This window comes from Rutilus rutilus, assembly GCF_951802725.1.
Source record: "Rutilus rutilus genome assembly, chromosome: 15".
In the NCBI taxonomy this organism is placed as follows: domain Eukaryota; kingdom Metazoa; phylum Chordata; class Actinopteri; order Cypriniformes; family Leuciscidae; genus Rutilus; species Rutilus rutilus.
In genome coordinates, this window is record NC_140220.1 from 26,858,501 (window position 1) to 26,885,363 (window position 26,863).

Sequence of the window (26,863 nt, forward strand, 5' to 3'; positions counted from 1 at the left end):
TGGCCATTTTTCATAGTACATTGTACCTATGATGCACAGCTAACCTCAAATGATTCTCATTGATATCCTGTTGTCCACCCTACGTCAGAACAGGCACTTGGACTGAGTCTGAGCCTCAGAGTACAGCTAAGACAAAACTCCTGGCATATTTCACAACAGTGGGGGGAGGTGGGATTTCTCCCCCCAGCCTCATCTTACTTCTAAACATGAACAATCCTAAAGCAGCCCATCCCTGTACTTAAAGTAATATCTCTCCCTGTCCAGGATTCAAGGCAAGACAGACACTGTGCTGACTCAGCATGTGTGTGTTTTTATTTATATATATATATAATATAATATAATATTATATTATATTATTTAATAGTGAAATTCTTTGAAACCTCATAACACGTTCAGCCGTATTGTTATTCTCCCGTTACGTTTTTATTATTTTGTGGATTACACTCGTTTCATGACATAACTTTTAAGAGGATCATCCCCCTGGTTTTACAGCAGGGCTGTTTTCTCTGCTTCGACTTCTGTTTCTCTGAAGATGTTTCTCTCTCTCTCTCTCTCTCTCTCTCTCTCTCTCTCTCTCTCTCTCTCTCTCTCTCTCTGTCTCTCTCTGTCTCTCTCTCTCTCTCTCTCTCTCTCTCTCTCTCTCTCTCTCTCTCTCTCTCTCTCTCTCTCTCTCTCTCTCTCTCTCTCTCTCTCTCTCTCTCTCTCTCTCTCTCTCTCTCTCTACCACGCCCAGTGTTCACAGTATGGTAAATCCCTGAATGTGTGGCCACATTTTTCCCCTTATGAAATAGTGGGTGGCCCACTCTCTCTCATTTCCTATCGCTGTCACTCCATCTGTTGTCTTTTGCTCTTCCTGAGAGTTTCCTTTCTAACCGTGTGGCGTTTCAGAGGGTCACCGTGGCCCTGTCTACAGTGGAGGGTGTCAGTGCATGCTGGGACTTTCAGTCCTTTTTGTTATTCCTCTCTACTTGTTTAATTGTTTCTTTCATCCCATCACTCCATCCCTGCACACTTCGTTCATCTACACAGCTCGTGACTGACTTTGTGTCCCACGGGGGAGAGTCTAAAAGGTAAGGCTGCCTCTGCTCTCCATGCAGAAAAGACCATCCTACGCACAGTCTCTTTTCAATAATACATTTTTGAACATTCATAGACTTGAAAGGCATAGACTTAATGCCTTTCAATGGTTAAATCAGCTGTTGTCAGTCTGTGTGTGGTCCATTGTGCTTGTAAAGTAATAAGAGCTGTCTGTCTTTTTATTGTGTTCTTTGTGATAGATTAAATGGGTAATGGACTGCTCTATGCTATCTAATAGCACTAGAGCCACTGCTTACACAGGAACACCATGCCTGTCCATCACACATGCAGAGTTATGAGCTCCAGAACGCTGAACTGTGTGGGTAGATCATGTTTTATAAAGTTGAAGCTGTTCTTGCGTGTGTGGGCAGATACTCTCTCCAGAGCTTCACGTGTTCCAGGTTTTGCTGTTTCTTCTCTCATTTCCCTCAACGCTTCGCTTTTCGTCATGAATATAATTATTTTGAAAATGTCTCTTGATCTTTTATTTTTAGTTTCTACCTTATTCTTCTTCCACTGAAACAGTTATGTGAACTTGCATGCAACTTCATGATTTCAGGTTTATTATGAATAGCTTGTTGTCTGCTTATTTTCATAAGTGTATGAAGTGTATGCATATGTTTGTTAGTTTGTGTCAGAATTAGCATTTATTTATGTAGCAGATGTTGTATCCAAAGTGGTTATGTTGATTATTTTATATTAAATAGCAGTTTAACTACAAAGTTTGGATACTGTAGCTTTTTTTAGCACAATGTTTAGAGGGTTCCCAAAATGACATTATAACTGAAATATACCCTAATATATTAGAATAAAGGTTAATAGATTAATAAGGTCAAAGACCTGGTGTTCTAATGTACAGCTTATCATAACATTGCTTGAACATCTTTTACATCCTCTCTAAGATCTGCACAGCTTTCAGGCCAGTGCCAATAAATGAGCGCCGGTCTAAATCTTAGTGTGGAAAGCGGATTATATGTGTGCGTCCTCCATGCCAAGAGTCACAGCTGAACATGCTGTCCGTGTGGGTGCATTCTGTGGAGTGATGAAGGATGGATACTTGTATAGCTCAACTTGTTATAAAACTCCTTGGATGTACAGCACATCATCAAAATAATATTTCTGTTGGAAGGCGAGCTTAGCTTTTATTTCACCAGCCAGTTTTGGCAATGTGCATCCAAAGCTGCTTTGATTGGGAAATGCTGCCCTGCAGAGATAGAGTATTTAATGCCAGAGTTTGTCCTGCAATTTAAGTTTGGGGCATAGGGAGAATATATATATATTTTTATATATATCTCGGCAGCAACGCTTGCCAATTAATTTGCACCTTCTGTTTGCTGACATGTTTTTAAGAAGGTGGATTTTGGACAGATGTGTAGGCTTGCTGTGTTACCGGTTTTACACCGTGTTTGTCTGTACACCATTTACAGTAATTGCCCACCATGGCACCAGCCCCTCTGTCATTTTGTATTTTTATAGAACCAAAAACCATTTAGTTCAGTTGGACAACAGATACTAACTGCTCCATACAGCACGAGCTCCAGAGTCGTAGCACAGTGCAGCCGTAGTCAGATTACACGTGACGAGAGTAAGGAGAGATGACTGATAAAATGATGGCAGAGGATTTGGTGCGCAACAGATCCATTGACAAACATCGTATCTTGTAAAATGTGCGGTCCTGCTCCCTATGCACAGAGTATGCATGATTGCGAATGCGAAAGTGAAAAGCGATTTCAATAACCTGTATATTGATAGCGGCTCAAACCACCGCATTGTGGTTGAAGTTAGCAAAATGTCTGAAATGGCTTTTTACGAAATAGGACTGTCCCATGTATCCATTGTTGCAGAATGTGAAGTCTCTGGAGAAGCATGCTGTAGTTGTTCTGCAGCACATGATCTATAGCACGATGTCCTGGAGTCCAAGTTATTACCCACTGACCTCCTTCCTTTGTCTTGTATTGAATAAACTGCATAACAGAAATTGTTGTTACTTCAAACCTACGAGGCAAGAAAGCAGTGAGCGAGATCTTAGCAGTGAAGTCTTCAGCTTGGCCACAGGAATGATGTAGTCTGCTCTTTAACTAGCTATCGTTTCTTCCTTTACCTTAGGGCTGATTATTGTTTTAACAAGCGTCGAGTTTCACCCCACAGGTGAATGATCTCTTAGACTTCCCTAGAGATCCATGGCCATATTTGTACAACTGCATCTGGCAAAAAGGATCATGCCTTGCAGTCTGACTGGAGGGCGGTCGAGAGCTCCCTCCGCAGAAGAGACTGGGGAGTTTTTTCTCTCCAGAACCACTTCAGAAATGGATAATCAAATCAGTCTGTTATATATCGCTCCTTGCGCCACATTGAAATAGGCTCTTTACAACCAATGTGATGTGGTCATACAGAGTCGCCAGTGTGGGTAAACAGAGCATGACACAATTGGCCTTTAAGCCGTGCATCACTCTCTTGCAAACTGAATTAAATTATTTCAGCTTTAATGAAATAGGGAGATATGCCATGCAGTTCGTGTTTATGGGAACTGCATGAAAAGCTGCGTCATTTATTGGTTAAGTCGTGTTGAGCTACATGTTACGCTTTCTTGTTATGAAGCAAAGTTGATCATTTGAAGTATTGAAATGTTGTTTCTGTGCTGGTGTCTTCAGACACATTTGAACTATAGGCATAACCGGTGTTCATAATGCTGCTTGGTGTATCTGACATATTGCCTGTTGTATTCTCAAGCAAAGCGGTAGCAGTGGGGGAAAAGTTCAATCTCTCACTTTGATTTAAAATGACAGTTGATTTGATCCAGACCCGATTGGGCCCTCTGCTCCAGGCAAAAGCCACTCTTTTTTTTCTTCTTAGAAATCACAAATCATTAGTTGAATGGAAAGGACAGTTTTGTATTGACACAGAGCATGAGCACAATCTTTCTAAATTTGAAATCAAAGGACGCTTCCAGTGACACCCGTTCAAGCTATTTGATATTTGTTTGACATTTGTTTGCTTTTTACTTTGTAAATGAAATGTATAATATTTCTAATAGTAGTTTTACAGTTATATAAATGTCTTCTATTTGAATATTAAAATATTTAAAAATGTAATTTATATTTTCAGCATCATTACTCCAGTCTTCAATCACTTGTCACATGATCCTTCAGAAATCAGTCTAAAATGTTTATTTGCTGCTCAAGAAACATTACGTCGTCTTATTAATTTTGAAAATAGTTCGAAAAACCATTTCTGAGTTCGAAAAAAAATCTTACTGACCCCAAACTTAGAACAGTAGTGTACTTTTTAAAATCATTAGATAATATTTGCATTATTTTTGCTGAACCTTACATGTACATTTGATGTCTATTCATATTTATAATTATTGTTGTTGTTATCCATGTTGTGAAATATTTGTTTGTATGTGGTGTCATGTCTATTTTGTCGTAACATGGTTCTTTTGGGTCTAACCCTTTTGTATGTTGTCAATTGTTACTGTGTTTAAACAGTCTTTTTCCTGACTTATCTTAATCCATTTTATAATTATATGTTGCTGTGACAATACTGGTGATTTAACCGGCGGTTTTCACACCTAGTGATTTAAAGTGAAGAAATAAACAAAAACAAGATATTGTGAGACATGAGTATTCAACCATCACCTCATAGTGGAAAAAATACTACCCATGAATTATAGATATAGATCATGGTATTAACTTGGCTAAGAATAGAAGTAGCCATGGGCTATAGGTGACCTGGCAAAACCAAGCCACAAACATCACCATAGTTTCTTTCTCATGCTGTGCATATATTTGTGCACTCAGGCAGGTTAATGTTAGTATTAATGCTGATAGATTGCCACATTAATGCATCATTGAACAGCATTACAGTTTTTAAACTTTTGTTGTGTAGAAAGGTTTCTAAGTCAAATAAATTAACTTTCTTTTAAACTTTCTATTTATCGAAGAGTCCGGGGAAAACATTATCACGTTTTCCACCAAAGTATTTAGCTGCACAACTGTAAACATTGATATTAATAATAAATGTTGCTTGAGCACCAAATCAGCATATAGAATGATTTCTGAAGGATCATGTGACTGAAGACTGGAGAAATGATGCTGAAAATTCACATTTGACAACACAGGAATAATGTATTTAGATAGAAAAGTTATTTTAAATTCTAATAATATTTCACTATTTTACTGTATTTGTAATTAGATAAATGCAGCCTGGGATAAGAGACTTAAAAATAAAAAAAAATCTTTATTATTATTATTATTATTACAAAAGGTTGCCAAAGAGAAACATTTTCTCTAGTGGTCTCAGACTTTTGGACCCCACCATATTGTGGATTGTATTTTTGGCATGATTCAATTAACATATTGGCAAAGATGATAAACTAATTTGACTCCAACTGATATGCCTGAGTGTGCCTAGTCCTTACATAACCTTAATGACCGACCCAGCTTCAACCTAAAACACTGAGTGCACTTGTATAGCTTTTGCTTAGAACAGCCCAGAGACAAAACAGACTGTTGACTTTTTAGGAAATGGAAGCATTGCTATATTGACACAGACAATAAAAGATTTGAATCTTGAGGGGAATCTTTTGCACAGCCTGAACCAGACTGTTAATGGTGTTCTGCTCCAGGTTTATGTAAGTCGTCCTACACTACACTATGTTCGCATCATGTGCCTTGAATCAAATTCAGTTTTGCTTGATTGCTGTAAATGGCAGTCTATCATGGCATTTGCCATCTGTGTATTTTGGTGCCTTTAATCTTTGCTACACAGCGGTTCTGCTCTGCTGCCATGGCGACACCCTGGCGACAGCCACGGTGATGGACAATTGCTCTTATCTTCCAGAATGCAGTGACAGAGAGTGGGATTCTGGGATGCATCTCTGGCACAGGCCTGTTTTAGACCCTTTCGGCTAAAAGCGTCGCCATCCCTCTTCACGATGAGCATAGCAGGCCTACGCTAACATAGCGCTCATGCTATAATTAAGCTCATAGTGTTTACTTAGCCACAGCTCATTTCACACCCAAGTTTCACTACAGTGAGCCCTGGTTGTGTCCGTTTCTCACAGTCTTCTCTGTCATTAATGCCTGTAGAATTAAACCAGTCATCTTTGTATTCTTGTTTCTGTGCATATATTTTTTGGCCTGATTGTCCCTCCTTTTTGATTGTCCTCTACCTCAATCACACTCTCTCTCTCTCTCTCTCTCTCCCTCTCCCTCTCCCTCTCCCTCTCTCTCTCTGTGTGTAGGTGGGAAACCCTCGCGTGGAGCTCACTCTCTCAGAGCTGCAGGAGATGGCCACTCGTCAGCAACAGCAAATTGAGGCCCAGCAACAGATGCTTGTCGCTAAGGTAATACGCTCAGATGTGTCTTTTGATGTGCATCTTTTTTATAGATCTTTGTTTTCATCTGTGTGGGGACTACACACAAATATTTCCTCCAGTTAGCTTTTGCAAGTAAATCAAACATTGGCATAAATTAATTCACTGACATTAAAATGGCATTTAATGACATTAAAATGGGTTTCTATTTTGATTTTATTGATATTGTGAGCATCATTTTCTTTAGACTTGACCATTTATGTTGACTGTTTGTTGGCACTGTGTGGTGTATTATCATATGCTTTGGCTTTATTTTTCAGGTAGAATTTAGAATTTCCTAGTTTTAAATGTCTTGGTTGTTCATCAAATGTCAGCAAATTTGTAACTATTATTAATCTTATTATTAAAAAGGGTTGCAAAATAGAAGCATTTTCTCTAGTGGTTTCGACTTTTGGACCCCACTGTATTGTGAATTGTATTTTTGGCACGATGTAACTAACACATTGGCAAATTGATTAACTTATTTGACTCCAATTGTAGATGCAAATATTTTATCCATTTAGCATTTGCTATTGAAACAAACATTGGAAATAAGTAAGTCACTGTTTCTATTTTGATTTTATTGCTATTGTGGACGTTAAACATCGATTTATCTAGCCCTTAATCAGATTTACCATATATTTTGACTGTTGTGTAGTGGAATTTACCAGAAATTGGCAAATAAATTTAGCCTTTTCTTTATCTATCAATCTACATTTGTCCTAGAACCAAACTTGCAGTTGTGCGATGTCTGAATAGCTAGCAGCTGAACAGTAGCAACATATCTTTGGGAGAGGTGCTTGAGTACCGTGTAATCCAATGCTTTGTCTTGATTTGTCAGATAAAATGTAAAATTACCAAGAGTTATTTTTTGCCAAAAATCTTTACACTCATCATTTACTCATCCTCAAGTTGTTCCAAACCTGTATGAATTAGTAGGAATAGTAGGAGAAAAATACAATTGAAGTCAGTGGGGTCCGTCAACTTTTTACAGACATTCTTTAAATTATCTTCTTTTGAGTTCAGCAGAAGAAAGAAATTCATACAGGTTTGGGAACAACTTGAGGGTGAGTAAATGATGACAGAATTTTTTATTTATTTTATTTATTTAAGCCACTGAAGTTTAACTAAAGTTCCCACTATTCATTCATTCAAAAAAAAAAAAAAGACTATAGATAGTCTAAAACCAAGTAGATAACTACAGTGTCTGGGGGTTTACTCATATTTGCACTATACATTTTTACATAGGGGTCTAATATGAATGTGAAAGATTTTTTTCCCACTCCATAAACAATCTTTATGTGAAAAAAAAAAAAAATCTTTGAAGTTTCAAGCGAACTGCCATGTATATTTATGCTATGCTATGCAAATAACTGTAATTAAGACAATAAAGGGTTAGTTCACCCAAAAATGAAAATTATGTCATTAATGACCCTCATGTCGTTCCAAGCCCGTAAGACCTCCGTTCATCTTCGGAACACAGTTTAAGATATTTTAGATTTAGCCCGAGAGCTTTCTGGTCCCTTCATTGAAAATGTATGTACGGTATACTGTCCATGTCCAAAAAGGTAATAAAGACATCATCAAAGTAGTCCATGTGACATCAGTGGCTCAATCTTAAGTTTATCAAGCGACGAGAATACTTTTTGTACGCAAAAAGTAAACAAAAATAACGACTTTATTCCACTATTCATTTCCTTCTTTCTGGGCCTTGAGTGAGTTCACGTAGTGTAATAGCGTAGCGTGTCTGTGTTGTACGTCACACACATGATCGGCCTTGGCCAATAGTGAGCCTACGTGTGACGTACAACACAGACGCGCTGCGCTATTACACTACGTGAACTCACTCAAGGCCCAGAAAGAAGGAAATGAATAGTGGAATAAAGTCGTTATTTTTGTTTACTTTTTGCGTACAAAAAGTATTCTCGTCGCTTGATAAACTTAAGATTGAGCCACTGATGTCACATGGACTACTTTGATGATGTCTTTATTACCTTTTTGGACATGGACAGTATACCGTACATACATTTTCAATTGAGGGACAGAAAGCTCTCGGACTAAATCTAAAATATCTTAAACTGTGTTCCGAAGATGAACGGAGGTCTTACGGGCTTGGAACGACATGAGGGTGAGTCATTAATGACATAATTTTCATTTTTGGGTGAACTAACCCTTTAAGTAATTATTCAAAACACAGGTGCTTGTTGGGTAAACCTCTAACTTTTCACAATGATAATAAAGAGCTTAAGCTGCTTCATAAACAGTGTTGTTATTAGATATTTTAAGTTACTGAGCTCATCTTTGTTTTCCTCAGTGCCATTTATAGGTCATTGCAACAGGCTTTTCTGACCATTATAGGGGTGTTAGTCATGGGAACCACAGGCTGAGGCGGGAAACTGGACAATACCGAAAATGCCAATTATCTAGTAAACAACTCTGACATGCTCTGTATGCGGTGGCAGGCATTTCTCATCCACACGAGCGCTAAATAGCTTAGTTTCTACATTCAACAAAGAATGATGTGTGGAATCTAGGACTAGTCACACTTACAGACTGTTCCAGGATCAGACCCAACGAGAACACTGATCTCAGAGCTTTTTAGATTATTATTGCTGTGAGTCGATGTGCTGTGATGACTATGAGCCTCCAGTCATTGAGAGTCCACCATGTGCTATTTTTAGTTTTCTCACTCACTCAGAGACACTGTTTCCATTTTACTGCATCTGTTTGTGTTCCCTGCAGATAGGCAACAAAAAAAGAGCCTAGTTGCTTTTATTTTCTGTTAGTTACTCAATAAGTTAGGTTAGTAATCAGCATCTTTTCCCACAGGTACTACTATTGCTCTTAATAGCAAACGTCTTCATGCTTGACGCCGACAGTAAATCACTAGGTTGTCTGTCTGGTTTAAGTGCTGTATTGTGATGTAATGACAAGATCGGATGGTGTTGTCCTGAATGCACTTTACTCTGTTAGGGCACTGCAGATGCCCCGGGATTAAATATTACTTTTCCTTTTCTTTTTGAAAACATTGAGATATTTTCCTTTAGGACGATCATTCAAAATTTGCAAGCGTAGTTGTTTTTGTAGTCTACTACAATAGAGTCTGATTCAGCTCTTGCATTTATCGAGATTACTGGTTGGTTTCGGGAATGGAACAAACCAAACTCCATTCACTAGTGTCTCTGGATACCTAGTATACAAATTACATGTACCATAACAACACCTTTTTACCATAATGTTGGGAATTTGCCAAAAAGTAGGTTTGTATGTCACAAAAGTTCCAAAATGGCGAATAACAGTAAAGCTTATTAGCGCAAAAAGACAATCAGATCAATAAGCTTTACTGTCATAAGTTCAATTAAAGCCCATTTATAATGGTTGTAGAGTGGTTCAGTACATACTTTGATTGCTCTTGACAATTTATTGTTACTGTTACATGTATGTTTTCCCTACTTTTTTTTTTTTTTTTTTTGCATGCTCATGTATGTATTGTGTCTGCAGGAGCAGCGGTTGCGCTATCTGAAGCAGCAGGAGCGACGGCAGCAGCAGGCTGTGTCTGAGACCGAAAAACTACAGAGGCTGAAGGAGAGGGTAGAGAGTCAGGAAGCCAAACTCAAGAAGATCCGTGCCATGAGGGGCCAAGTGGACTACAGTAAAGTCATCAATGGCAACCTGTGTATGTACTTGCTTGATCACTGACTTGAGGATTCATCTGAGTGGATAGGTTACTGGACACTGCTGATTATGTGGTTTTAACCTTTTGCGTGTCTGTGTTAAAGGGTTAGTTCACCCAAAAATGAAAATTCTGTCAGTAATTACTCACCGTCATGTTGTTCCAACCCCATAAGATTTTCGTTCATTTTCGGTACACAAATTAAGATATTTTTGATTAAATCAAAAGTCTCACTCCTCCATAGGCTTCTATGTTATTGAAACTTGCCGGCCCAGAAAGTTAGTAAAGACAATGTTTAAAATTGTCCAAGTGACTACAGTGGCTCAACCATAAGTTTATCAAGCGACGAGAATTCATTTTCTTCTGTGTGGGCCTCTGACGTGAGTTCACGTAGTGTAACAGCACAGCGCTTCTGGGTTGTATGTCAGAACGTAGGCTCACTATTGGCCAGCATCACACACATGACCAGCGTCGGCCAATAGTGAGCCTACGTTCTGACGTTGCGCTGCGCTGTTATACGACGTGAACTCACGTCAGAGGCTCACACAGAAGAAAATTAATAGTTGAATAAAGTGGGTTTTTTGGGGGGGGGGGTTGCGCACAAAAAGTATTCTCGAGCACATAAATACACATGCTGTGAGGTCAGGATTAGGACGGCGATAGCCTGTGAATTGTAATGAACTCGGATAATGCCAACTCTCCCACACACGCAATTCCAGATGGGATTGTCCACTCTGCTGGAGATAAAATTAGATTTTTGTGGATTGTTATCAGTATATCATGGCAGGTTCATGGTGAAGATTTTCTATTTATGAAACTTAGTTTTATCCCTCATTTGAGTGTTTTGTTCATGTTGTGCTAGCATTTACGCTGTTATAAGGTTAACAAGTTGTGAAAACAATAAAATCACTTTTGCTTTATATAATATATCTGCTCAGCCTGCTAGTTTTGCATTTTGCATGAGCTCCTGTACAACATGTGCAGCCATACATGATATTTTCATTGAACATTAAATAATAATCCTATAGTAATAGAGAAAGTATGTCGGCTCATGCACGTCTGTGTGTTTGCACGCAAGTTGGCGTGTGTATAACTCTGCCGTGTTCTGTTAGCCGCAGAGATCGAGCACATCAGCGGGCTGTTCCAGGAGAAGCAGGCAGAGCTGCAGTCAGCCGTCTCGAGGGTGGATCAGCTCAGCCAGCAGCTGGAGGACCTGAGGAGAGGCAAACTGAACGGCCTGCAGACCCTCGGCGGTCAGGTCACCGGCAACGCTGCCCTGGAGCTCCGCAAACTCTACCAGGAGCTGCAGGTATGGGCACAGTTTAGCCATTATTGTAATTAAGAGATTTTGCTGTGGTGATTTTCCATTTTGGAATATAAGATTTTTGCATTAAAATATCCAAAAACCACTAGAACAGTGTTATATATTTTGTTGACTTGTGTGCTTGCATTATCCCAAATGTTTCCATCAATGTTTAAATCCAGAGAAATCTGCATTTCCTTCATGGCCAGTGAAAGTGCTTAAGTTGATCAGGTTCATTGGTTGTTTGTCAATTTTCTATTTATTGTGTATGAGGTTTGCAACCCTGTTAAAAGAGTTTGGAAATAATGTCTAAATGCAGTTTAAAATTATGTGAGTGTTAATTTCTAGCAATAATCATTCAAATTACATACACAAAATGTATCAAATTAAAAACAATAAATAGTACAATGTTTTGAATTATCAATTCAAAATTGTTGAATTTGACATTTTCTGTTATAGAAACATGGAATCAGCCATAGCCTTAGCTTGATGATTAGTCTGTGTATGTCTGTGTTACTAGTATGTGTGCTATTATCATTTCTGTCAGTTATGATATTGATCTTTTTTTTTATTTTTTTATCCAAACCCCCCAATTCCCACCATCAGATCCGCAATAAGCTGAATCAGGAACAGAACAGTAAACTTCAGCAACAGAAAGAGCTGTTGAATAAGAGAAACATGGAGGTGACTCTGATGGACAAGCGTATCAATGAGCTCAGAGATCGACTGTACAAGAGAAAAGCAGAGGCACGTCAAAAAGAAAATCTTCCTGTAAGGCCATGAGAGTGCATCACTCACTCATGCTTCTTTGTTTCATTTGTTTAGCAGGCTTGTTCAGAAACCATTCAGACATCTAGAGAGTTTATCTGGTACTAGAGAAATGTTTTTGAATTTCAACTAGGCTCATTACCTTTTTTGCCCCATTTTTCCTTTTTCCCCTTTCCCCTTCCTGCAGCTGAATAGAGTAAATGGTCCTCCCTCTCCACAGCCTGCTCATGGAAACACCGGCCGTGTGGCTGCCGTGGGACCCTACATCCAGGTCCCAGTGCCAGGCAGGCAGGAGGGTTATGTAGTGCCTCCTGAACCCCTCAAACCTCAGTCGCTGGGCGTCAATACCCCAGCCAACCATGCCCGCTCCAAATCAGGTCAGTCCTTAAACACTGACTTATGCATGATAACGGCAAACATTTATTTGGAATTAAATGGTGCCAAATAAATGGTACCCTTTATGTCTGTTTATCTTTATCCTACATTGTGAATCAGCTTTATAATTTTGTAATACATAAACTCTTTAGTCTCATTGGGTTGAATATGAAACTGCTTTGATTACTTTTGATCGACGGTAGTCTGCATTTAGGTCTACATTTAGTCTTGCAGATCCAGACTTCTGATTAGCAGCATAAAGTCTAGTCAGCTTATTCCCGCTAAGAGAAGTGCTCACATCAAGTTTTGGTAATAGACCAGCAAGCAATGAAGTTAATTCAAATAATGATGCAGCAATCTCTGTGAATGTTGTACAGAAAACATATTTGTCAGACACAATTATTTTAACAGACACAGTTCAGAAAACTAGTTCTCCTCATTAAGGTCTACTTCACTTCCTACTAAGTGCCTTAAGCAAAACACTTTTTGAAAGATTTGATGACCCTTTTTCAAACTTTGGCAAATCCACCAACTAGTTCTTCCTAAACTTTATCCACTTCATACCTTGTAAATATGACTTGTTTTGTGACAGACTAGGTAACAGCCAGCCTGTCGGTTTTAAAGAGTCGTTTGTGTCTAAAGCCTAAAATTTGTCTGAACACCTGCCACATGCGTACAGCCAAATGCATACCCTTTCAAAGTATGCTCCATTTCACCACTTAAACGAACACAGACGCTCAACACACGTTGTGTCCTGTCTCTTTCTTTTTTCTACTTTGAAATGCTGACCTGGGCCAGTGTTGCCACCTTGTGGACCATCTAATTAGTGCAAAATGTGTGGTTAGAAAAATCAATATGCACATACTATGCTGATGATGAAATTTATATCTTGCGCACAGCCGCACACCCTAGCGTACATGCCAAATTATACTATGGGCTTAATAAGATTGGTGTTCGGTCAAGTGCTACAGTATTCCTGTAGCTCACACAGTTGAGCAAAGGTGTTAACAATCCCAAGCTCATGGATCTGATTCCCAGAGACTGCATGAGCTAATTAAATGTATACCTTGAATGCAGTGTAATTTGCAATCTGCAAATACGTAAATGTAAATAAAGTGGTTTGGTTCTTCTCTTAAAGATCACGGCATGTATCCCATTGCTTCCTGCTGTGGGTTCGATCTCTTCAATTACTGTTTTATTATGAAGTTGATTTCTCATTTTCTTCACTTCTAACCTCTTGTGTCCTTTCTGCTCTGTGCTGTGCATATGTGTATGTGTGTCTCTTTTTTTTTCTCTTTGCTGTCCCTGTACTTTGATGTTGTGGGATTTGTGCGGGGGGGTTAGATGGAGTGAGAAAGCCTCCCGGCCCCTGGAAGGTCTCTGATTTAGACATCATAGTGGACCCGATTGCTCCGCCCCCTCCAGAGCCCCGCCCAGGCCCGGGGGCTCCACCCCCAGTCACCTGCTCTGCGGCAGGGTCGAACAGCGCTTCTCGTGAGTGGGAAGGTGTCTGATGGAAGGCAGGAGGAACGGCCTATGAACCTTATTCAGTGTAGTGAGCAGGATCAAAGCAGTTGACTAAGTCTCCGTGACTTGTTACATTACCCTATATGGCTCATGAGTCTCAATGCAGAATCAAATACAGATTGTATAAGTAAATTAGTGTCATTGATCATGTGACTCCTTTGTACATACTGTATGATTTTCTTGCTTCCATTGAAGCTTAAGATGGCCCTTGGATCATCTCAAATCATTCTGGAGAACATGATCATCAAGTTTGACACAGCTCAAGTGCTGCTGTCATTAAAGCAAAAGAGACTAATCAAATACAAAGTCATTCTGAAAATCATGTTCATTTTCAATTTTAAAGATTAACTATATTGCTGATAATATACACTAGTTTGAGCTGGTTGGAATTTTTTATTTTTATTTTTTATGCTCACCAAGGCTGATATATTTTATCAAAAATACAGTAAAAACAGTTACACTATATTTTGGGAAATATTATTACAATGTAAAATGACTTTTCTATTTTAATATATTTTAAAATGTGATTTATTCCTGTGAGGGGAAAGCTGAATTTTCAGCATCATTACTCCAGTCTTCAGTGTAACATGATCCTTCAGAAATCACTCTAATTTGCTGATTTGCTGCTCAAGATACGTTTCTTATTATCAATGTTGAAAAAGATTTTATTTTTATATATTTATGGAAAGTCCTTCAGGATTCTTTAATGAATAGAAAGTTCAATAGAACAGCATTTTTTTAAATTGAAATCTTGTGTAACATTAAAAATCTTTTCACTAAGTCACTTTTGATCAAATATGCTCTTGCTAAATTAATCTATTTCTTTCAACAACAGCAACAACAACAAACAAATCTTACTGATCCCAAAGTTTTAAACAGTAGTGTAATTTGTAATGTAAAAAAAAATTAATGATCTCAGACTTTTGGACTCCACTATCTTACAGAGATTATTTAACTTTTTTCTATGTAGAAGTAGGTTCTGTTAAAGTCCATATCCACTTAAATCGCAGAGAAGACAATTTTCCAAACAGAATGTGGCTTAAGAGAAAAGTCAAAATTATAGGTTTTTCATGAGAAATTGTACCTTAATGATACACTAGATCCTGCTGCCTGGTTAATTAAATTCACTCTACTCTTTACTGCAATTCAATATGAGTCAAAAGCTGCTGATCCTGTCTTTTGGGAGTATGTGTGTATATGATTGTGTGTGCAAGACAGGGATGGAAATTAGCACCCGCCACCAGCCAAATGCGGGTGATTTTGTGTTGTGGCAGGTAAACTCGCTTCACCTACCGGCCACCGTGGCGGGTAAATAAAAATATACTGTTTCACACAGACGGCGGACACTTTTAGAGGACATAAGTGTACGCTGAAATAAAGTCTTTCACCTCAGAAAAACGGACTTTCTTGTCCTGTCACGTCAGCCGTTATCCTGTGCTCGTAGCGAACACTCTTCAATTGCACGCGCAAATGTGGTGGCGCGCGCTGTGTATCGCCTCAATGTATATAAAGTGCAAGATAAACTACGAGCATGCAACGCCGTTACGTTGTAAATTACACAAAATAAAAGTAATGCAGGGATAATTTTCATACTGTTCACCAGGAGCAGTTTCCATGGTTCATTAACAGTTATTGTTAATATTGTGTATTCACCATGGCAACTGTCGTTTCCATATTAACACTTATTATCCACTTTATTTTTCTTTGTGTTATTTTTTATATTTTTAAATGACTCTAGTGGCTCATACCAACATTGTATTAACAAAAACTAGTTTGGGACTGCTATTTAATAGCTTTAGCATAGGACTAATGTTTATTTATTAGTACTAGTCTTTACTATTAGTCATATTCTTACAATTTATGTTAAGTAAATGGGGACAGTACTTGTGTGTGTGGAAATAGCCGGTTTCAATAAAACTACTTGTGACATGTCATATTTGGCTTTGACTTTGACTGAACATTTGCTCTCACTTTGCGGAAAAAATATCGGGATATATATCGTATATCGATATTCAGCCTAAATAATCGGGATATGACTTTTGGTCCATATCGCCCAGCCCTAGTTTCATTGTTGGGACTAAAAACCTAAAACTGGAAGCCATAAAAGACCACGAATCATTCAAATGCCACATCCAGGTAAAAAAGAGAAATATATATAAGAGAGAAAGAGAAAATGTCAGTATTTCATTGAGACTTGAGATTAAATAAACTGCATAAGTATTGTAGATCTTGTAGTATTAATTTTCACATGCAGTTACACATTGTCGGTTAAAAACAAGAAAGTGGCTGGTAAAAACATTGAGTGGCTGGTAGATTTTGAAATCCACCAGCCACAGTGGCCGGTGGACAAAAAAGTTAATTTCCATCCCTGGTGCAAGAATGTAATTAGATTGTGTGAGGGTGAATGTATGTGTTGGCATGAAAAGCTCTACCCTGATTAGGTTCACTGGGCTTTCTACTTCTTCCTCAGTACATTTAAACTCACTAAATTACTGGTTCCATTTCATCATTCTCTAACATTCAGCTAACTTGTTGACTTCACACAAAATGTACACGCCACACATCAAGCTCTTTCAAGTTCCAAAATCGTCAAGATATCTTGCAGTCAACAATATTCATGCAGGCTTTGCAGAATACCAATATCTTACGATTTAGGGTCATCTGAACTCTTCTTGTAGATGTAAGGAAGTAAACTTAATTTCCACATGCAAGATTGTTACACTTCATATCTCCTAACTCAAGAACATGCCTAGACAACTTTAGAAGTCATGTCTAATATATTAGCAGTGCAGTTCGTCATACTGCTGTAATCATATATGTGCTTGTGAGGGGTTTTGTCATTTCTGATCTTGTTCTAATGCTCCCTTTCTTTCCCTTTCTAGCTAATGATGCCGGTTGGCCCACCCTCAACAAGAGCAACACATCAGTCAAGCCATCTGACTGGAAGGAGTCTGGAACAGACACGACCAGTAAAACGGCATCACCTGCAGGCACTCCTGCAGATAAGGTACGTCTAACTAACACCAGCATACACAATTGCCCTCTTATTATTTTACCATCATAAAATGTTTTCCTGTTTTTTTTCCCCCTTTAGGTTCAGGATTCCAGTAAAATGGGCTCAGGTCCTCCTCTCAACAAGCCCCAGCCTCCCCCATATGGAGCCCATACCAGCAACCACCCCATTTCATCTGCCAACTCGGGTTCCACCAGCTCCTTGGATCGCCGCAAGGACGTTCCACTCCGGCCAGTGCCCAGCCTACCCAACAACCCCCCGCCGCTGCCGGCCTGGCCCCGTGTCCCCCCTACACCCTCCGGCTCATCATCTCAGCAGATCCAGCAGCGCATTTCTGTTCCCCCCAGTCCCACCTTCCAGCCCAGTCCACCCTTTTTCCCCCCCGGGGAGAGACCAGACCCTCCTCTAGCTGTTGCGGTAAGGCCGTTCATCCCAGATAAGGGCTCCAGACCGCAGTCACCCAGAAAGGGCCCAGCCACCATGAACTCAAGCTCCATCTACCACATGTACCTACAACAAGCAGCCCCAAAGAACTACCCTCTGAACATCAAGCCTGCAGTCAAAGCAGGTAAACATCAGCAGCTGATTTGATATTCAAGTTCAACAGTTTAATACTTATACTGGCAATTTGTTCTCACCTTTAAGGCAGTCTTTTAACATTACGGAGTGTTCGCATCAGGTTTAGCCAATACTGTACAATTATGCAAGGAGACTTCTAACTTGATACATGAAAAATATTATATGAATAGAATTAATAGAACATATTTAAATCATTTTTATTTTATATATATATATATATATATATATATATATATATATATACACTCACCTAAAGGATTATTAGGAACACCATACTAATACTGTGTTTGACCCCCTTTCGCCTTCAGAACTGCCTTAATTCTACATGGCATTGATTCAACAAGGTGCTGAAAGCATTCTTTAGAAATGTTGACCCATATTGATAGGATAGCATCTTGCAGTTGATGGAGATTTGTGGGATGCACATCCAGGGCACGAAGCGGGAGGTTCCACCACATCCCAAAGATGCTCTATTGGGTTGAGATCTGGTGACTGTGGGGGCCATTTTAGTACAGTGAACTCATTGTCATGTTCAAGAAACCAATTTGAAATGATTCGAGCTTTGTGACATGGTGCATTATCCTGCTGGAAGTAGCCATCAGAGGATGGGTACATGGTGGTCATAAAGGGATGGACATGGTCAGAAACAATGCTCAGGTAGGCCGTGGCATTTAAACGATGCCCAATTGGCACTAAGGGGCCTAAAGTGTGCCAAGAAAACATCCCCCACACCATTACACCACCACCACCAGCCTGCACAGTGGTAACAAGGCATGATGGATCCATGTTCTCATTCTGTTTACGCCAAATTCTGACTCTACCATCTGAATGTCTCAACAGAAATCGAGACTCATCAGACCAGGCAACATTTTTCCAGTCTTCAACTGTCCAATTTTGGTGAGCTCGTGCAAATTGTAGCCTCTTTTTCCTATTTGTAGTGGAGATGAGTGGTACCCGATGGGGTCTTCTGCTGTTGTAGCCCATCCGCCTCAAGGTTGTGCGTGTTGTGGCTTCACAAATGCTTTGCTGCATACCTCGGTTGTAACGAGTGGTTATTTCAGTCAAAGTTGCTCTTCTATCAGCTTGAATCAGTCGGCCCATTCTCCTCTGACCTCTAGCATCAACAAGGCATTTTCGCCCACAGGACTGCCACATACTGGATGTTTTTCCCTTTTCACACCATTCTTTGTAAACCCTAGAAATGGTTGTGCGTGAAAATCCCAGTAACTGAGCAGATTGTGAAATACTCAGACCGGCCCGTCTGGCACCAACAACCATGCCACGCTCAAAATTGCTTAAATCACCTTTCTTTCCCATTCTGACATTCAGTTTGGAGTTCAGGAGATTGTCTTGACCAGGACCACACCCCTAAATGCATTGAAGCAACTGCCATGTGATTGGTTGATTAGATAATTGCATTAATGAGAAATTGAACAGGTGTTCCTAATAATCCTTTAGGTGAGTGTATATATATATATATATATATATATATATATATATATATATATATATATATATATATAGATAGATATATATAGAGAGAGATTATAAATTAATAAAAAATATATAATTCTGTATTAACAAAATATTAATAACTGTGCAGTTCAACTGATAAAATAGTACAACCAAAAACCGCTCTGCAGATATTAACTGAAGTCAACTTTAAATTGCATTTTGTGTGTAAACCTATTATATCAATATCTAAAATTATGAAATTTCATGAGCTCTTCATAATAATAAACACCCATGAAAAAGTATAGTAGAAGTGTCTGAATACCGCTATAATAAAATGTGTCTATAAATCAATATGCTTAGAATAAAAGATTGCTCTTGGGATTCTATGAATCAGTATAGTTAATATGAAAATTAAAAAAATCTGTATTTTTACACAGTCTATGTTCACACAGGATGCATCTTAGTGTTTTTAAAAACGGATAGATGCGGTGCAACAGAAATCAGGTGTCTTTTTAACTTTACACAAGTGTCTTCAAAAATTCCCCTAAAAAAAGCTAAAAAAATCAAAGGTGTCAAAGATGTTATTTAAGCACTTCACATTAAAAAATTAAATAAAATAAAAAACGTGCAGACTGATTCAAGAATGACGTGTCCTCTGTGAATTATGTGGTTTATTTCCTGATTATGTGTTTGTTTTATTCCTGAGTACAGTATAATTGAGTATTTTGTTCTTTTTGCCTGCAGTATATGGTAAGCCAGTCCTGCCTCCCAGCTCTACACCCCCCTCCCCCTTACTTTTCGGGGGCTCTGGGGCCTTTCCTGCCCTGCAGGGTCCCGGAGGAGACATGTTGGATCTTGAGCTGGACTTCGATGGTCAAATCATAGGTGTTCCTGAGCCGCCCCAACCCAGCGTGGACCACATCCCACGACCTCTCAGCCCCACTAAACTCACACCCATGGTGCACTCCCCGATGCGCTACCAGAGCGATGCTGAACTGGAGGTCTTGCGCAAGAAACTGGCCAATGCTCCACGTCCGCTTAAGAAGCGCAGCTCGATTACAGAGCCAGAGGGCCCCAATGGGCCCAACATCCAGAAACTTCTCTATCAGCGGTTCAACACCCTAGCTGGAGGGATGGAGGGAGGAATGGGAGGTGTGAGTGGAAGTGGAGGAGTGACTCCATTCTACCAGCCCTCTGCTGCCACAGGTGAAATGCTGTTTGATGCAGACAATGGGAATCCACCTTCAGAAACGCCTACCACACCCTCTGAGGGTGCTGTTATTGAGGACGCTGTCCTGCAAGGTGACGCCAATGATAATGAGCCCCTAGAGCAAGCGGTTGAGCCGCTGACCCCTCCGGCACCAGAACCATCAGAAGACGATAACAACAATCCTGCGGAACCTGTAGCGGTTTTGCCGAGTCCTGTAGCTGAGGCCAGCACCCCTGAAGAAGACACCTCACCATCATCCCAACCCACGGTTGGTTTACTGATACATATATTATATATTACTAATAATAACAATAGTCATAATCAATTATTGCATATAAATATTATTTAGATTATAATTATTGCATATTACAATACAGTCTAAAAACTTAATATTACCTATTATGCAATAATATATTTTTTGTATTGTATTATAATATGCCATCTAAATAATACATTTGCAATACATTTGCTATAATTAAATTATTATTATTTATTACAACATAAAATGTGCCATTTTAAAAATGGTCACATATTTTATATCTCAAGTCTGCAGGTAGAACTCCATGAAATCCAGCATTTACTATTCCATTTCAAATAAAAAATCAGTATAAAGTAAAGTATTCAATTTGCATATTTTAAAATGCATTTTTCAGTCATACTGAATAGTTTTTTGTTTTTGTCTTTTGGGCATTTTGGCATACGCCGTTCAACAGTTTGGGGTCAGTAAACCTTTATTCAGCAAGGATGCATTAAATGAATCGAAAGTTTATAATATAACAAAAGATTTATATTTTAAATAAATGCAGTTCTTTTAAACTTACTGTTCATCAAAGAATCCTGAAAAAAGTATTAGTTTCCAACAAAATATTAAATAGCACAACGGTTTTCAACATTGATAGAAATAAGCACCAAATCAGCATATTAGAATGATAGAAAAATCTGTGCAACAATGCTATGTGAAACATTATGTCCAAATGCACTCAATTCGACATCCATATGAATGTATGAAATCTTATGTTCTCATGTGCCTTGTGAGGTTAGATGTCATGACAGGCACGAGCAGATGCAAATTTCCTGTTTCCATCCGCTCTCCTCACACTGACAGCTACTCTCAATCGCTGTGTATTGGAAAATCTCGTCGTGTTGACCTTGTTAATGTTTTCACCACTACTATAGCAGCTGAAATAGATGCACCAGATATTGACTTGGCTGATTTGTACAAACCCATCAGATTAAATCGCTTGCAACAGTACAGACAGTCAGTCCTAAAGATCAGATTTGATAAACAAATGAGTTTGAGTGCTGTACGAAACAAAGCCTAACGGTCCATGTCCTCAACAGGGCAAACGCACTAACCTAAAAAAGCCAGACTCAGAGCGGACGGGTCACGGCCTTAGAGTGAAGTTCAACCCGCTCGCCCTGCTGCTGGATGCCTCACTGGAGGGCGAGTTTGACCTCGTACAAAGGATAATCTATGAGGTATGTATATTGATGTATGCCATGTGGCGTAGTGAATGGATCTTGCAGACACAGATTGATTTTTTTTATTTATTTTTTTATTTTTTTATTATTAACTAATTCCTATTTAATTATTCTCCTCTCTTAGGTTGTCAATCCCAGCACCCCTAATGATGAGGGTATCACACCCCTTCACAACTCTGTGTGCGCTGGACACCACCACATCGTCAAGTTCCTGCTGGACTTTGGTGTTAATGTGAATGCAGCAGACAGTGATGGCTGGTGAGGACACATTGTTGGATCTGTCAGTGTGAAAGAGATTGATCAGTCAATAAAAGCTAACAGGTGTGGAATAGACGGACTCTCTGATGTGCGTGTGTGTGTGTGTGTGTGTGTAGGACGCCCTTGCATTGTGCCGCCTCCTGTAACAGCGTGCACCTGTGTAAGCTGCTGGTGGAGTCTGGTGCTGCCATCTTTGCCACCACCATCAGTGATGTGGAGACGGCAGCAGACAAATGTGAGGAGATGGAGGAGGGTTTCATACAGTGCTCACAGTTTCTCTATGGTAAGAGCATCTTTCTTTTCCTCTCCAGAGAATTTCTGTATTTGGCCTTCTCTCACACCATCCGATTTGAGAACTCTAATTAATTTTATTGGAAAGTAAAGGCAGTTAAAAATATACATATTTTTTTAATTAACCAAACAACCCATTTGTGCATTTCAGATTGTACAAATTCATCAACAAAATGTTTGGACACTCAAGTCTCACTTAATATATGAAAGTCACTGCATTAGATGGCAAAATATTAAACCAAGTGACTTTTAATTTAAAGAAATAGAGCAAACACACAAATTAAGTGCTACAAATGAATAAAAGCAGATCATTTCTCTTTAATATTTACTGATATTATAGATTTGTTTTGTTGAACATATTTTTGCTGTATTCTCATTGCATTTACAAGCCTTTAACCAGCAGATGTCCTCAGCGTACAGAGTTTAGAGCGCTTTGAATGAAGTGAACCAATCGCTGTACACAATTATTCACTGTGTTGAAGTTGCCCGTTGTCCGGTTGTTTGGCATGATTGATGTGAGATTGTTCATGTGAACTCACTTATTGTGTGGAACTGCCACAAAACGTAAACATATTAAGTAGCACAACTGTTTTCAACATTGATAATGATAAGAAATGTTTCTTGAGCAACAAATCATTAGAATTATTTCTTATGGATCATGTGACACTAAAGACTGGAGTAATGATGCTGGAAATTCAGCTTTGACAATACAGGAATAAATGACATTTTTTAAATATATTAAAATAGAAACCAGTCGTTTTAAATTTTCATTTAAAATTTTTCATTTTAATGAAACAAATACGAAATTTTCACCTTTTTCATCTCCGTGCGTGCTGTAACTGTCTAACGCACCCACCGCTAGCCTAGCTTAGCACAAAGACTGGAGATAAACGGCTCCAGCTAGCATACTGCTCCCAATAAGTGACAAAATAACGCCAACATTTTCCTATTTACATGTTGTGATTTGTATAGTCACAGCGTGTACGAATAACATGGTCACATGAGACACAGACATCTTCTAACCGTTTACATACTGGGAACTATATTCTCAGAAGACGAAGCACTACTACTTCTGCGGAGTGATTTACTCCAATTCTGAGCGAACTCTGCTCCTCACCACGGGGGGTTTCTCAGGCGCTGCGAGCAAATCACTCCGCCCAAGTAGCAGTGCTTCGGCTTCTGAGAATATGTGACCATGTTATTTGTACACACTGTGACTAGACAAATCACAACATTTGTTGGCGTTATTTTGTCACTTATTGGGAGCAGTCGGGTCAATTTATTTTTTATTTTTTTTTACAGATTGGGCTTTGGTCGGACTCCGGCTCATTTAGCTTTTCTCCTTTCATCGTGCCCATAATATACGTGCAGAGCGCAGGCTACTGTATGAAATATTGTTATATTGATAATATTATAAATATGCAACGCAATATGCGATCACGCGAGTGCAATGCATTAGGTGACAGTTGACCATGCAGAGCATCAGGGAGAAGTTGGAGCGTAAGGAGTTACTAAAAGTTCCCAATACTTCAGGAAAAGCTGCATTTTGAAAGAGTTTTGATTTGATTACCACAGCAAACAATGAGCCTGAAGCCTTCAACAGTGGATGCTATTCTTTTTCTTCACAACGGTCGCGAATAAACAGTGAATGAACCTACTCAGTTCAACGGATTTTTTTTTCTTTATTATATTTTTATTATTATTTAACGTTAACCAGTTCTTCAGTAAAGTTACTTGACATCAAAAAAAGGTAGGCCGTAAATCTTTATTTACTGCTGGATCACATTTGGCTATATAATATTCTCTACTGCATGCTTATGCTTCTCTGTAATGGACAGTCTGTATTAATATTTGTGGGCATAATTGTCGGTGGTAGTAGTTATGTTTGAGGCCTATAATAAAATTTTACCTAGTAGCATGTGTGTGCGTCTTGTGTGTGCGTCTAGCAGAGACAGCGCGCGTCAGAGAGAGCTCAAAGTGATATTGATGTTGGTCTCGGGTCGGGTTCGGGCTGGGGCCGGATTAGGGCTTGAACACCACGGGCCAGGGCTCGGTTAGGGCTGGATGTTTTGCCCCGTGCAGGGCTCTAGGCAGTATGCTAGCTGGAGCCGTTTACCTCCAGTCTTTGTGCTAAGCTACGCTAGCGGTGGGTACGTCAGACAGAGTTACGGCACGCACGGAGATGAAAATGGTATGTATGGACTTATCTAACTCTGGGGGATACGGTGAATAAGCTAAAGTCCCAAAAAGTCGGCGTGTTCCTTTAAAACATCTTACTGACAAACTTTTTAATCAATATTATTACTCAATCCTCACCAATATAATTAGGTGTAACCTATTTTTTTGTGTGGTGCTCAAGTTAATGCTATAATATTGTACTGCATGTGACACTTACATACCGTATTAAGAGCTTTCTCTCTCTGTGTGTGTTTACAGGCGTGCAGGAGAAGTTGGGCGTGATGAATAAAGGAGTTGTGTACGCTCTGTGGGAGTATGAGGCTCAGAGCGCAGATGAGCTTTCCTTTCAGGAGGGTGACGCCATTACTGTCCTACGCAGGAAGGACGATACCGAGACAGACTGGTGGTGGAGTAAACTCAACGACAAAGAGGGCTATGTGCCACGTAACCTATTGGGGGTAGGTGCACACATAGGCTATAATTGTGCTTTTGCTTTAGTGTGTATTGAGTGTGGCACACCACATTTTAAAGTAATTGAGAGATTAATTTGATCAATTTAATGCATCCTTGCTGAATAAATGTGTTAATTTCTTTCCAAACCCCCCTTTTTAACAGTAGTGTACAGTATATTATGAAATGACTGGTTATGTGTTTCTTTGTTTCTATAGCTGTACCCCAGAATAAAGCCACGTCAGAGGTCTCTGGCGTAACCCTCTTCTGGGTGACTAACTGGACTGATGTCTCGAGGTGTTGAGCCTCCATCTTTCACCTCTATGTGCCACTTGGACAACAGAAGGGGTGAAGCTGCTAAGCCCTGAACCGGGAGACACAATCAACCCCACTACCCACAAACACACTCTCCAGCCAACACCAGGCCAAACAAGCAGCCTCAGGTTTCTCGGTCTGCCCCCGTCAGCTCTGCTTCCAGGCCTCCCCCTCCACTCCTCTCACGATTTCTTGTATCCATGTAAAATAGCTGTACATCATACCTTGGGGATCAAGCACTGATCTCTTTGACAAGAGCTTTCCTTTATGTGTAGTTGCTTACCCATGATGCTTTGCTGAAAGGAAAGCTCTTTGTCAAAGTGAGATTTTTGAGTACTTTTAATTGAACTGGATGAATGAGAGCTGATATGTTATATATGTTTAAAACAAAGGACTTGCGCGTGAATTTTATAGCTCATCTAACAGAACAAGTGTATAGACTGGAAGAGAGCAGAGAACAAAATATACTAAGTTTGCATAGAACGATTATTCTGATATGACTGAAAAACCCCATATACTGATAGGCATGTATATGATTCGTGAGGGTGTATGGGATTTATGTATGCTGTAAGTGAGATTTTTCTTTTTTTCACTGCAGTGAGCATCCTACAGAAGTGTGAAGTTCAGAGTGTTTTGAAGAGTGTGTGAAGTGTGCAGAGAGATTGAGATGAACCATCATTATCAATCAGTATTTAGCCTACAGGTACTGACACTATACGTTCTTGTCAGGATGTGCTGGAGTGCGACAGCTTGCTTGAATTCAGCTGAAAATGTTCTGCGCATTTACATTTATTTTACACATTGATTTTTTTTAAATGTTGCTTTATATTATACCAGCCCATTCCATTCCACTCCACTCCTGTTTTTAGTCATGTGATTTTTATATTCTGCCGTTGAGGCAGTGAAGAGCTTTATTGTGGAGTTTAACCTTGTAAATACTGTGAGGATGGGAGAGGAGACATGCTTGACTCAATGCTGTTAGACTAAACTGCCCGTGTGGGCTTCTGTGAAATACAGTGACTCGCACCTTGTGTTCTATACATGTGCACAAATAAAAAGAAATGAGTCGTAGCAAGAAATCATGTCACCTTGTGTTATTATGCCCAGTCTCTGTTTTTGCCTGATAGATTGATTTTAACATCTAGTTTAACGCTTTTTTTAGTGGCCTAAAAAGGCCTATTTTTAGTCATGCCTGGTTTCTAGAAGCAATGTGACACCTGATGGAATGAATATTGCGGTAAGATGAGAGAGTGCTTTGCTTTTAGCTAAAGAACTTCTATCTTTGGGGCACATCAAATAAAGCCCAGAACTCGGGTCACACTCCATATCTCACAGTATGGGAGTATTAACCTTTCATAAAGGTTCACGAGTCAAATACAGAAAATCCTAGAGAAAGTATTTTTAACAATATCAGATATACATTTAGAGCAAAGATTAATTTACTTGCATGACAACCCAAGGGTAGAACGTTTTTTGAATAGTACAGATTTGAAACCACGTCACTTAATTCACCTAATCTTGTAGAATTTGATCAACATTTTTAATTCAGCGGG

At 39.3% G+C, this 26,863-nt stretch overlaps 1 protein-coding gene across 2 annotated transcripts in view; it reads left to right on the forward strand.

Annotated features, from left to right (window-relative positions):
- Positions 1-26,389, forward strand: part of ppp1r13bb (protein phosphatase 1, regulatory subunit 13Bb) — a 61,180-nt gene extending 34,791 nt beyond the window's left edge. Inside the window, exons 6-19 of one of the 2 annotated variants that reach the window (XM_084431491.1) lie at positions 6,323-6,424; positions 9,935-10,109; positions 11,219-11,415; positions 12,016-12,180; positions 12,365-12,554; positions 13,897-14,046; positions 16,962-17,086; positions 17,174-17,660; positions 19,871-20,604; positions 21,678-21,815; positions 21,943-22,076; positions 22,193-22,359; positions 24,804-25,003; positions 25,214-26,389. In XM_084431491.1, coding sequence (XP_084287617.1) covers positions 6,323-6,424; positions 9,935-10,109; positions 11,219-11,415; positions 12,016-12,180; positions 12,365-12,554; positions 13,897-14,046; positions 16,962-17,086; positions 17,174-17,660; positions 19,871-20,604; positions 21,678-21,815; positions 21,943-22,076; positions 22,193-22,359; positions 24,804-25,003; positions 25,214-25,255 — 3,006 coding nt within the window. In that variant the 3' untranslated portion in view covers positions 25,256-26,389. The remainder of the gene's footprint in view (positions 1-6,322; positions 6,425-9,934; positions 10,110-11,218; positions 11,416-12,015; positions 12,181-12,364; positions 12,555-13,896; positions 14,047-16,961; positions 17,087-17,173; positions 17,661-19,870; positions 20,605-21,677; positions 21,816-21,942; positions 22,077-22,192; positions 22,360-24,803; positions 25,004-25,213) is intronic. The other variant, XM_084431492.1, reaches the window with a different exon arrangement.
- The last annotated feature ends 474 nt before the right edge of the window (positions 26,390-26,863 follow it).